The sequence below is a fragment of the Phalacrocorax carbo genome, chromosome 4, assembly GCF_963921805.1.
Source record: "Phalacrocorax carbo chromosome 4, bPhaCar2.1, whole genome shotgun sequence".
Lineage (NCBI taxonomy): Eukaryota > Metazoa > Chordata > Aves > Suliformes > Phalacrocoracidae > Phalacrocorax > Phalacrocorax carbo.
The window spans coordinates 16,222,080-16,236,258 of NC_087516.1; the positions used below are offsets into that span (position 1 = coordinate 16,222,080).

The window sequence follows — 14,179 nt, forward strand, 5'->3', positions numbered from 1 at the left end:
CTTTCCTGGTGCTGGCTGAGCACCTGCCTGCCCATGGGGAGCAGTGAACGAATTCCTTGTTATGCTTTGCTTTCCTTGCGTGCACGGCTTTTGCTTTGCCTATTCAACTGTCTTTATCTCAACCCACAAGTCTTCTCACTTTTCCGATTCTCTCCCTCATCTCACATGGGGGCTGAACAAGCAGCTGAGTGGTGTTTAGTTGCTGGCTGGGGCAGCATCATGAAACAAAGATGACAAACCTTCTTTTGTGAAAAAGCAACCATATTCTTAACATAAAAAAATGTAAAAAGGAAAAATATAATTTCAACTTAAATTGCCATCATCATCAAAAAGCAAAATAATAGCCAACTTGAAGCATCACTATGATATTTTTCATTATAAAATTATCATAAAATTTTGGCTACCGGGTTCATTATCAGGTGCATTTGCCAGTGTTTACTCTGAGAAGCAAATTAGCTCTGCATTTAAAAGAAGCCATCTGATCCGAAAGCCCTTTAGTTCCACTGAAACCCCAAGAGTGCTGTATAGAACAGGGTTTTTTGGTAAATAGATGCCTAATGATGCAGATAAATAGCACCAACAATTTTCACATTCCTCAAAAGAGCACACTTCACATAATTTTTCTACTGACCTTGTATGTGTATTTTTTTTATTATTTATTCTGGTTAAAAAGCAGCTTTGTGTGCTTTCATAACTTTTAAGAACTGTCAAAAGAATGATGTATTCAGTGAGATAATAAACTCGTCGCAGAGTCTGACACTCACAGCAAGGAAAATACCTTCACAGTGCTGTTTGAGAGAGGCTCAATTTGACCACACCAAATTTTAGAACCACAAAAGATAGGGAGTTGCATGAGTCTAATAACACTTCAAATACGTGTTTTAAAAGCACTAGTAATCTCACACACAGGCAGCCACAACGTACCTATTGGTTCCCGGCAGAGGGAACATCACATGAGACTGACCCTAGCGAGGAGCTGAACTTAGAAACAATTTTTAGCTGCAGAGCTGTTATTAAAATGATTAGTTGCAACAGCTCTGAGCAGGCAGATCACTTCACCAGTGTGGATCTGTGTAAGATCAGGGCCTGAACATGTTTCTTCCCTTCATCTGGCCTCAGCTTCAGGAAAAAACATGCTTCCCCCCCGCCCCAGCCCGCTCCCCATGTCAATGGACATTAAGCATATGTCACCTCACTTTCGGAAAGTGTTGCATTATTTAACTTCATTACTGTCTGTTGAATTGCTTTCAACCACTTCTCACCTTGCAAAAAACTTCTAAGTGCATTAATAGGGCACATACTTAAACTCCACCAGATGAGAATTGTGTGGATCAGTAGTGGGACATTACTTACGGAAGGAGACCGGGCACAGGGCGGTGGCTCACCTGCCTCCCCCTACACATCCCTCCGACTAAATTTATTTCTGTCCCTCCAGTCTCTAGAGAGCCCTTGCTTTCCCTGCAGAACAGTGTCTACTCCCTCTCTCCATATTGCTTAATCCTCCAGAATTATCTCTGACCTTTCTGCTCAGCCTGGTGGAACTTGGGCCGTATGGATGGCAAAGGCACCTCTGACTCTTCAACCACAGCTGCTGCAGCACTTCAAAGGCAGCTACCCCAGCTAAGGATTTAGACTGTCTCTGGCATCCAAAGGCTCAAGGTGGGGTCCCCAGGGCTGAGCAAAAAGAGCAAAGCTCATCTGTAAGGATTAACATGTGGACAGGTAATGGATCTAAATGGGGTGGGAAGGGTAGGGAAAGGCAGGGAGAGTGGAAGTCAGTATACAATACAGAAAACCCGAGGAGGTTAAGAGGGGCAGCCAAAGGAGGGGCTGGGGGCACAGAAGACAAGAGATTCCTGGTTAGCATAAATAATATACATGTATGTTGAGGAGGAAGAATGAGAGCAGCTTGGAAATGTAAACAAAAATATCTTCAGAGGAAGTAGGGCTTTAACACAGAAAACGGTGACAAGATCAATGGGAATAAAACAAAAAAAAGGATGTGTAAGTCAAAGACAGCTAGAAAAACAGGCACTGAGAATAAAAGATTGTGATGAGATGGAGACACAAAATCCATCTGTAATATAGCTTGGACTGGGACATGCATCACAGCCTTCATACTGCAGGATTACCCCAAATGTAAAAGCAGAAGTTTTTTATTATTCAGGGTAATAATGGACTTTGCTTATCAAGTTATGAAAAAGCATTTTCTTCTGAAAAGTAAGATCACAGAAGTTTTTAAGAGAAAAGCACTGCTTGGTTTTTAAGACCATGCCACGTGTTACTTGGAAAGCAGGACTATGAAGCTGACTCCCATGCACTACAGAAAGATGGCTCTAGCCATCCAGCTGAGCCGGGTCGTGCTCGGCTCCTCAGAGCGGGGGCTGTTCTCATGAGTATTTGAGCGCACGGGCAGAGTTCAGGACACAAACACACCAAGCAATGTGAGGGTTCAAAAAAAACTTACTACATGCTTTGGATGGCATAAACTTGTAAACTTATCAGCTACCTCAGAAAAACTGAACAGAAGTTCACATCTGGTGGTAGTGGAAGGTAGGTCACCTTTCAGTTGTGTTTAACTATAAGGCACAGCTATGCCGTGGCACACAAACTCCATGGGACAGGGGCAAGACTGTAACCCTAGAATAAATAATTTACTGCAAATTCACACCTACCTCAGTGTAGCATAATTTCTCAATATCTTAGCTTGTTTCTTAGAACTTCCCACATTTGAATGACGAAGCATTACAACACTAAGTCATTATCATGTAGTTATAGAACTAGGTGACAAGCTGCATGTTGAATGGTTTAGAAATGAACTTAGCTTTTCAATGAATTTGGAATATACAGAAATAATAACAGATAACACATTTTTGCTATCGGCAATCCATTTTTCTTAACACAGTTAAAATAGTTTAACTATTTTAACTATTAATCGTTTAATAGTCCCAACTATTAAGCCCTTGCTTGAACAGCTTAAAAGGAACACTCACTTGACAGAGCTTTTAATTTTCACTTGTGACATGCAGGCTTCCTTCACTCAGCCTCATTAATTTTCTAAATCTCCAAATGTTTTGTTCTACTTCATAAAACAGATTCTAGAGTTAAAACAGGAAAAGATTCCTAGTTTGGAATCAGGTTGGCTTTTTTTTCCTCCCCTTAGCTTTCTACTCAGATGTGCCAGCAGAGAACTGCATGTCTGAAAGAGACTGCTACAAAAGGAACAGAGGAGAAATGTGATGATCACAGAGCAGACAGCTTTTTATTTGTTGTTTACTCTGAACTAGAAAGAAAAGAGTACCAGGCCAAAAGTCATTCTGTTAGTTATTAAAAATGACTGATCCTAATTGATCTATCAACAGTTTCTAATGCATGCTGAATATATCACTCAACATTTACAGCCCAAACTGTTGACTGAGGTTCATCTATATTCATGAAGACACATGGGCATATCTACTACTGCAAGAACTAATGCTGATGTAGTAATAAAAATACACAAAACCACTGCATTTTTTCAGAGCATCCATGGAGGCAACTTCAGACTTGAGAAAAGTAACTATTTTTATATTACAGTTTTATTTCAAGCACTGTTTCTTACTGGATACAATTTATACATTTTGCACTATATATATGTATTAATTGAATACTTTCCAAATTATACCTAGATAAATATATTACTTGCTTAAAATTATTCCAGCAGTATCTTTTCCAAGTTACATTTTGCTAAGTGTTAGTTCAGATCACAGGAGAAAAAAAAGAGAAAAAAATTTTAAAAATGCTTTGGCAAAACACCCTTCCGTGGTGATATCTTTAAAAGTACCCTGAATGCCAGACTTCATCCATTCTTATTCTGGTAGCAGTCAAATGGATAGGAGGAAACATATAAACACAGTTATGCTGCTTTATTTAAAGATAATTTACAAGAATATAGATCTTAATTTTTCGAAGTGTGTGGTCTCGTGTTCGAATTTCGTCCAGTCACAAAACTGCCTGCTGCTTCTCAATGTACAATGGTGCAACATGTTTTGGAAACCTCTAATTGCATTGTTGCGATGGTCACTTTTAAAACAAAGTTCCTGGTAACCCCAGAGCTTGTGTCAAGGTAAGAGGACCACCAAAGGTATCAAAACAGAGAACAGCACATCGTCACTGAACTGCACACATTGAGCTTCTAGGAGGATTAACGGTTCTTGTCACAGGCTCTTGACTGTAGTTGACAATATCTGCCTTCACCACCCTCTGTCATAAAAGAAAACACAGTAACAATCAGAAAATATACCTTCATGCTGGCAAAGCATTCAACAGATATTTTACTTTAATATGACAAGAAAAAATGAGGCAAAACAGACATAGGGGTTTTTTTCATTACCTGATAGAAAGTCTTATCAGGTGCTAATTCTTGTTTTAAATACCAGTTTATTCACACTAAGCAGAAGTGCCTTGGTAGGTTTTCACAACACCACAAAAGGAACATGACTTTTTTGCAAAAGTAATGCATACAGCTTTACTTCCATGAATTTTTTTTTTAAATGGAAATAATGAAACAAAATCTGTTCACAAAGACTTGTGAACATTCTTTAAGAATAATTGCCTAAGCTGTAATTGGAAATTGTGAAGTGCTTGGAGTAAGGACAAACTTGCGCACAGGAAAATATGGGCAGAATTCAAAGCAAATTTCAAATGCAACTATACTTAAAAAAAAAAAACCAAAACCTGATAGGCAGACTGACTAAAGACAAAATTAACATAGAAAGAACATCTGAATACCTTAAATATTTATTTTCTGATACATATCCATCAGATAATACCCGCTCTATTTACAAAGCATCTGATAAGACTCTCCTACGTGAGGAGAAGAAATGAGATTCCAATTTTGTGCCCATTTTCATCTGAGGCAGCTATGTAACATTTTGAATATACAGCACTGAAGGACCTTCCTAATACAGTAACATGAAGTATTTCAAAGTTTCTATGAACTATCTGGTTATTAGAAACACCAGGTACTTGTACACAGAGTTCCAAATTAATATGGTATTACAAATGCTTACAGATACAAAAATGTATTTTTCCAATAACACTCTAACAGTTGTTACTTCACACAAAAGAAATGTAGGCTGGAAAAACCCCCAAGTTTTCCACCAATACCTGAACTACTGCATTGAGCAGACTTTGCTCTGGCAGTTGGAAGTGGTGTGACGTTGGTTATCTTCTTCAGGATATTTCACTAGTTCTGCCCTGACAACATGCTGTTAATCATGCATCAACGTAATGGATAGAGGGCAAGGAGAAGAAGGTAAAAAGAAAAGAGAAGGGAGAAAAAAATGGAGAGATTGATCAGTAGTTGAAAAGAATGAATGAATGACATAAAAAGATTATGTGGAAGCAAAGCAAAAATGCGGTTCTTTATAGGCCTTACGGTGACACAAAAGCAACATGTCTAGCTGGAGGTGTCACTGACAGCATCAGGGCTGCTTCTCAAGCTGCTTCAAAGACATGCCCTTTCAAAGCACTGAAGTGGAATATTCATACATGCAATCAACGAGAGTGTATTAAAGCAGGAGAAGGGACAGAATAAAAAGGAAGGCAATTCAGTGGAAGAAAAGATGACAAAGGCCTGTTCCTTTAAGACTAGGGTACTTAAATATTAGTCAGCTTCCTATCAACAATTTTAACAACTGCATTAGATGTACACACACATCTTTTCCATTACATAACTATCGCATTACAGCTAAATATATATAATCAAAAACAGTGACATACATTAACAACCTCACATCTAAGTGCAGCAAAGCTTTGATTTTTCATTAGTTCATATAAAATAAAAGGCTCTCGTTTTTCCCCTTAAAGACAAACAAAACTGTTGAAAGTTTTCTCACTATTAATAAGAGTGTTCGTGCAAAGGGGAGTAAAATTCATAGAACAATTTCAGCAAAGAACTAACAGAAGAGGTAGGTCTGCTACAAAAAATACCCTAAACCAGTTTAATTTTTTTTTCAAATAATTCAAATTTTATGCAACCTATTTTCAAGGTTAAAATGAATGGATAATTGAATAATTACTATTATTTTAAAGGAAACAATATATAAACTGGATTATATGAATATATAAACAGTATATGTTAAAGATTACCTCTGTAAATAAAAAACATGTTAAACAAGCAACAATAACTGAATTGGCTGGTAAGGGATCTGGATTTATTAGCTGCTGATGTACTCTTCTTGAGTTTAATTGATCACATTCATATTATCTTATCTAGTGTACAACACTCATGATTTACTGGACTCCTGGTTTGATGTTATCAAGAGAAAGGTTGCCAAATCCCATGTAAGGCAGTAGTAGGAGTTTTAGCATTAAACAGTGTTATCTGACCTCACAGGACCTAGTTTCTTCATACCAATCTTTTGCCTAGAGCTGATGGGGAGAAAAAAAAGAGTCTTGCGATCAGTGGGCAATTAATTGTTCCTCAAAACATTGGTCTAAATCCCATCCTGTAAACACAGGCATGTGAGTGACCCATGCTTAGGCACGTTGTAGCAAGGAACTGACTATCATAAATTACTTGGATTTTCCAAAGGAATTTAATCTAAATAAGAGTAAAAAAATACCACTGCAACATTTCTTTTATTAACTTCATGGTAATTAAAAACTTGGGCTTCTTTGTATCAGTTTCTATGTCAGTCATATAATTGCAATGGTTCAAACCACTGTCAGTAAAAGAAATAACCCTTCTTGGTGCAGGTGCTCTGAATTCCAAATCAGACTTATCTGCCAAACATTTTCTTGCTGGCACACACACCCTAGTTTGCTGAACTGGCATTTAGTTAAAGAGAAAACTATACATCATTTACAAAAATGCTAGCTTTTGCCAGCGCCATGGAACAAAGCTGTACCCCATGCAGTTTTTACACTATGGTTGAAAGTAAAAAATATAGAAAGAAAAACATTTGATTAGTAAAGGAGCCATTTCCTCAAATTTCATCAGACCCTTGCGATTTAAAAGGGAGATTACACTGAGGACTGAAAATAAGTCAGAATCTGCAATTTTCTTACTTTGGAACTGTTCCACTTCAAAAACATGCTCTACTTTCCAGTCACACATAAAGAGTAATCTAGTTCTTTGTTTCACCACAGTTTTGACCAAATAAAGGTTTGATTAACGGTCATCTCAGCATGTTAACAGACAAGGCTTAGTAGCTCTAGCTGAGATAGTTTAAAAACTTACCACCCCCAAATGTCTGTCCTATTCCTCTGCTGGAGATCACTGCTGCCAAAGGAGAGCTGGTGGAATGTAACGTGTACTTGCACCTCATCCGCTTCAGCACAAAGTCTGGCAGCTTCACTTAAAAACAACTTTCAGCAGCAGTTTAAGCTAAGCTGCTCGACTTCACCCTGATGTGGCCAAGGCACATGATCACCTTCCATTTTCTGTTTCTGCTGTGGGAGTGATAAATTCCAGCAAAAGGGCAGTAACAAATAGCTTGGGTTGCATTAACATCTTAAACTGCTGCAGCTGTTTTCTAAAACAATGCATGGTAATTCTCTAAGGCTTCTCCTTGCAGTTATTTAACATGAGTTTTGCTGTTAATTTGAAGAGGACCAAGAACCCCATCCACTTTTCACAAGAGCTTCTGCAGTTCTGCCAGTTATCAAAGCTCTAAAGTCATGAGTCAAGCCCCGCAACTTCATACAAGTTAAAATAATGTGTTTGGGATTCCTCTTACTTATTTCTAACCACCTGTGGGTCAGTTACTTCTAAGATCTTCCTGGTGACTGTGACAATTAGAAGTAATTTTAAACAAGAAACATGATCTTCAGGCATAAAAATCAAAAATGCAAGAAATAATTTTTAAAGAGTATTCTCAATATTAGACAATCAGTAATAATGAAGAAATGCGTCATAAAATATAATTCACACCTAGCATTTCACTGTTGCCATTTTGCACAAACTCAGTATTTCATCTTATACTTTGTTACCACCTAGACTGAATGAAGACATCTGATGTTCTCTGACAAATATGTACAAGCAACAACCTTCTCATTTTTCAAAATGAGGAAACCTCACATTACACAAAATATGGAAAATTCAAAGACATAATCCAGCATGTAAATAGTGCACATTTGTAAAAACTAAAATGTATTTTAATTTTTGTTTAAAAATTAAACCTAAGTCAACATTTGCAATACTTACTGATTTAAAGATTAGTTGCACTTACTATTGTATTTTTTCTATTTGTTTCTTTATAGCATCTATCTAGCATCCATCTATCTACTTGTATAGTCCAATAGCTAGAGTATTAAATGCATAAAAATTTTAAGGAACATATACACATAAATGTTCTACAACTGAAGGAAGACTTTTGCTCATTTTACAGATGGGGAGAGGGAACACAAAACAAACCAACCAAGGCACCACCACCACACTAAGGATCCTCTACCCATCATACAAAGAGTCTGTGGTAAACCAGAAACCTAGTAATGGCAACATCATCTAACACCACCTCCTTCCAGCCAGGAGACCAGCTCCATGCTTTTGGGAAACAGCATAAATTCCTTCAATTAGTCTTTTCCACTGCAGACTAACAAATTTCTCTCAAGAAATGCCCTTCTATTCATCTCCCTGAGGATATCGCGGTTGAAGTTTTCCTTCTGCTATTTTACATAGAGACTTTACCTTTCCTGTCTTCAGAAGTGACCAAGGTATTTGGTTCCGTAAAACAATGAACCTTAAGGCACAGCTAACAGACACTCCAATACAATTCCCATTGGTTTCTCACTGACTTAAATGTGGGCAATTCCTATGGCCCAAAATAGTACTCTGAAAGGAAGCAAACATCTTACAGGTAACAAAGACGAAGAACTATTGCTTGTTTGGAATAGATCAAAACTACGCTTGATTAGCAGAACCTTGCAAAGTCAGGCAGCTGCTTTCCAGCTTTAGCTATATGCACAGTGTGACTTGGGCTGTACCTGAATGGCGACAGTGAAGTTTCTCTTCTGTCCAAATCCATTTACTGGCTTTGTTTCTACTATTGCTGTTGGGTGGTTTGTTGTTGTTCTTGGTTTTTCAGGGGCTTTTTTACCTTTCTTTTCAATCACTAAACTTGTATTCACATAACAGTACTGTGCTGGCCACAGTATTTAATTTTATACATATTAACTATTTATAAGCTATTGCTACTGCAATTTGTGTAATACTGACTTTGATTGACGTATTGCATATTCCATTGATCTGCTCAACAAAATTAAGAACTGTAATTACAATGCTAAGGTAGGAAGAAGCCTACTTAAAGCTGATAACAATTTGACAGAGAAAGTTATGTACTCTTGAGTCAGGGCTATATAGAGTTTCTTATTTTAAAAACAGCCTAAAAACAGACACTTTCTTTAGAAAGCCTCCATTTTCTGTACAACCCCATTTCCCATATTCTCTTTTTAATTTAAGGTATCTGCATACCTGTTTACAAGCTTACCCCTCAGTTACGAGAACACGACACCACACCGCACCGAGAGGTCTAAGACTGATATTCCAGTGCTAGCCAAACAACTAAAGAAAAATTAAAGAACTCTTTATGTGCTGAATTATTTATACGCGAATAACCATAGAGCTCAGAACAATAGATGGATGATGCCTTAGTAGTAACACATCATTGAAAAGACACAATATTTCTCCACCTATAAATTACAGCTTTTTGAAGCTCCTTAGCTTTGCTTGTTAGGTATGCACTATGAGTATATTTTAGCATTTTACTGTTTCTAATACAGTTTTCTAGTTAACCACTTCAATACAGATTGTAAACACTGCTGTGGCAAAACACTTTCAGAAATTACATATTTATTGTATATTTCAAAATGCAGGAGACCAAGCTGTATGTAAGATATGTTTTGCCTTTCTTTCAAATAAACCTGTTGACTTATTTTGTGGTTCTTTTTAATGTCGGTAGTAACTAGCAGTTCCAGGATATTACACCACTAGAACAGCTACCTTTTGCTTCAATAAGTAAATTTAAAATAAGTGTATTGTAATCTAAAAAATTGTTATCTAGTGAGGGTTGCCTCAGTACTATAAGCGTTGTTTTTGAGGTTTCTGAAACTGGGTTTGTATAAAATCTTTTTCGTTTAAACCTATGCACACAGTCTTCCTGGCAGGAAATATATTTTTAGAAGCAGGAACTAGGAAGGGGGTAGTAAGGGAAAGGCGTTATATTAGAAAAACTCTTACTTGATTGCTTATTTGAACAATTCATAAAACGTCATAAAACGGTGTTCTCATTAGAGCTGTTTCACATACATCAATTACTGAACAGCATGAACTGCAGCAAAGCTCTGCTACAGTTCAGAGCAGGACACGCAGCAGGGTTTTGCCATGTATTCACAGTGAAATTGCTATATTCTCATCCCTGACCAATATAAGAGAATGGGGGACAACCTTCTTGATGACCTTCTGACTTACTGCTGGGAAACATTCTTCTCTCTCTCAGCCCTTTCTTACTGCAGAGGAAATGGCAGAAAATCCCCACGATAACACTCATAACGCAAAGAACAAAACAGAAAATGCAAGGGCAGAAACTATGCAGCTCCTTAGGGGGAGATTACTTGGTACGGGTACAGTGCGAAAATAATTGCAGATGCCAGGGAGCCATAATCGCTACCCAAACGCAGGATTGTACAGGTCTGCCTGCTGTTGAGAACGGGCATGCTGAACCAGAATAGGATTCATTTCTCATCTGCACGTCAGAGTAAAATGGGAAATAGTGACTACAAAGTCAATATTCCTTCCCTGAGGCAGACTGCCACTACTGAGGAAAGAATTCTTGTCCTGTATTATACAGGCACACAATGAAAACTAAAATCTGCGATTAACCAAACACAGGATTTCACATAGTTAATTCCTGACTCTGACTGACAAATATTATTTTTTCCTGCACGATTACAATGAAGATCGATTTAGAACCTTTCCACTCACAGAAGCTTATGCCTTGTATCACTTAAATTTGCAGTGTTATAAAATGAAATTTATTGTTAAATATGTAAAGAATTAAAAAAGAACAATATCATAAAAACTGTATCTAACATCAATGTACAGTAATCAATGTATATATAAGAGTGTCTTCCGTGATACCTGTATATGCATACATATAGAGGTTTTAATTTCTAAAAAAAACTTTAAGTCCTATTTTTAAACAAACAACTCAAACTAAAGTTTTTTCCTAATTTTTTGAACATACATTTTCTTGTTTCAGCAAGTTTATCATCATGGATGAATGAAGAATTATGATATTTTAAAAAGCTGTTGTGAAAGTAAATAATTGTCTTCAGAACAACAGATGTAGCTTGCTTTAAAGAACAGTTAAAGAGTTGTTAATCTGCAATTATTTTTTCAATACAAAATAAAATACTAAGAAAAAACATGTATTTGTGGAAAATTACCTGTGACTGTTCCAATTCTGCTTTGTTTAATTTGATGCCAAGTATGTCAGCAGCAATTCTCTGAAAACAGAGGAAGACCTATGGAAAAAAATTAAATTGCATTTAAATGATTAAAAACAGGCATCCCTGACATCCCCGAGGTTCTTTCAAACGTATCAAACCATTCTTGAACTGTAAACAATGAAATATACAAAATTATGACCTGCGCAAAACAGATCTGAAAATAACCTCACCTGGCACATTCAATTTTGTTTAAAAATTGGAGAAAACAGCTCAACAATGCTACAAGGAATGAACAGTATGCTGCATTGTTAAGCAACACTTCTACTCTGCCTCTGGAGACCTAAGTTTAAACAAGCTTTTACACAACCCACCTCTCAAATACTATTCTCAGTGCTATAAAATATGAATAAGGGTATTCACTAATGTTTAGCACAAAAATATGTTACCAGTGTATCATGCAATACAGATGGAGGCTTCTGAAATGGAGGACAACAGAACTGTGCATCAACATCACCAAAATCTCTACTGTACACATTTAAAAACATTCGCAATATGAAAGCCAAGCAATGATACACTTGTTCTGAAGAGTCCTGCAAAACATTACGTGCATTATACTGAACACACGTACCTAGGAAACAAGCAAGATGGCTGGTGTACAGCACGCACCAGCCTAGCAGAGTTAGACTTGGGACATGGTTTGACAGATGACATGGGGTGGCAATGCTATTTTAGATAACTCCTTTACTTCATCTCAATCCAGTCCACCAATCTTACTGTTTAGGCAGCTACACTTTAAATGAGATTAAAGAACACAACAGATGTTAAAGAGGAGCAGCTAAAGCTCGCGCTGCTGCTGAACACTCTACTGTCAAGCTACACATTATATTTCATCCACATTGTTATTTAACTCAGCTCACAATCTAAACTATGGACAAACATTGCCTTTCATCAGGCAGCTGCCACTCCCAAAAAGTAAGGCCTGTGTAAAAGCTTTTAGTCATTTTCAATGAAAATTCAAAACAATACCATTTACACAATCTCTTCTTACACCTGACATGGAAATTAGTAACGAATTAGTGGCACAACCAACAAGTCACAGTAGCTTCCAAAATAATTTCTCTTTCTCTCAACTACTGTGTCTAGTACTCATCTATTCTACTAGCATCCACACAGCAAGAAAGGAAATCCTGGACAGGCTTACCTTTTCCAGAGACCCACACCAGGCTCTCAAGTGTACTGAGCTAGATCACCTGCCATGAGGACGCTTTGTGCACAGAGCACCAGGTGCGAATTCAGTGCTTTAGTTACGCAATTTGATGGGACAGTTAGCTATACTACATCTTTCATGGAAGTTTTTCTCCTCTGAGGAGACTTTTGGGCTTTCTCTGTATATGCAATTATCTTTTGCAAACAAGTCTGTTGGAAAGATCTGAGGTAAACAAAACAAATCCATTATCTTAACTGAGTATTTAAGAGTCCTCTAGTCTGCATCCACAGTAGCAATGGATGGCTGCTTCTGAAATCACTGTTTAGGGTAAACACCCTCTTTCCTGCACAACTATGCAAATACATGAAGATTTTGAAAGGCCAGTGTGCGGTAGCAGCGAAAGAGTTAATTCAAATCTATACTGAAACTAAAAATGAACCACTGTAAACTGTATCTCATACCTTCTTGTGTTAGTGGATATTTAAACAGAGATTTCTGGTTAATGTTTTCTAGGAATGTTCAGATTTACTTTTGTTTCTAAACAGTAAGTTAAAGTACAATCAGTATATAGAGTGGGATGTTGCTGTAATTCATTAATCAATTAAAAAGATGTAATTAACATTACAAACAATGAAGGAATCTTTAATATATCAACCTTATAAGAAGAACTGCTTTTTCTTCCTATTACCAAATCCCACAAAACGGTTGTCTCCTTGAGAAAGGAATACATTTGATCAGATGCACACTTTTCACTGACAGAAGCATTACAAAATTTTTCTTGTTTCTAGCATATTATGCTAGAAATTCAAGCTTGAATTCTCACACTTGGAAAAAAAAAATTTATGCCAAAGATTTAACACAAACTATAAGGAGAATCAGGATTCACTGCATTTGTAACAGCAGCATTGTTAGACTTTACAGAATAACTATTATCTTATAAAATTAGGCAGTCCAATGTAGTTTAATCAAAGACCTTAAAACAAGTTATTCTATTTATGTTACAGAATTATAGTTCTATAGAATTGAACATGGTCTTACTGTTCAATAACATAAAAATAAAGTAAATTATGGTGTCATAAATAGGAGACAGATACAGGACTTTTATGGGAATGATAAAGTCTTTAGGCATGTCAGGGAAGTCAAGCAAAACAATACAGTGTGATTTAATTTGACTGATACAGTCAACTGAAAATGAACTTTTCTTCCACAGGCTTCCAACTATAACAAATAACCCAGTTAGCTCAGAGTCAAAAGATTTTTCAAAAAAATGTGCTCTGCAAAGCATTACAAATATCAGAATGTTCAAATTTCAATGGAGCGGCAGAGGGAGTGTATCTCATGGCCCAGGACCCGTATTAAAAATTTGATCACAAAAGGGTCTTGTGACATTATCAACTGTTGAAAGTTTCTGTATTGATGGCCTATAGATGGGCCTCCACCTGGATTGAAGGAATACATTTAACTACAGGCTGACAGCAAACAGAGATCCAGCTGGTCTCAGTTCTCATGCTGATGTGTAAGCTAGACCATTTCCATATTAAA

At 36.9% G+C, this 14,179-nt stretch overlaps 1 protein-coding gene across 2 annotated transcripts in view; it reads right to left on the bottom strand.

The window, feature by feature from the left end:
• Positions 1-3,243: 3,243 nt before the first annotated feature.
• Positions 3,244-14,179, bottom strand: part of RAB28 (RAB28, member RAS oncogene family) — a 68,630-nt gene continuing 57,694 nt past the window's right edge. Inside the window, exons 6-7 of one of the 2 annotated variants that reach the window (XM_064449146.1) lie at positions 11,428-11,505; positions 3,244-4,239 (exon numbers count right to left, since the gene is read on the bottom strand). In XM_064449146.1, the coding sequence (XP_064305216.1) occupies positions 4,147-4,239; positions 11,428-11,505 (171 nt within the window). In that variant the 3' untranslated portion in view covers positions 3,244-4,146. Of the gene's footprint in view, positions 4,240-4,268; positions 5,247-11,427; positions 11,506-14,179 lie in introns of those variants that run through there. The other variant, XM_064449148.1, reaches the window with a different exon arrangement.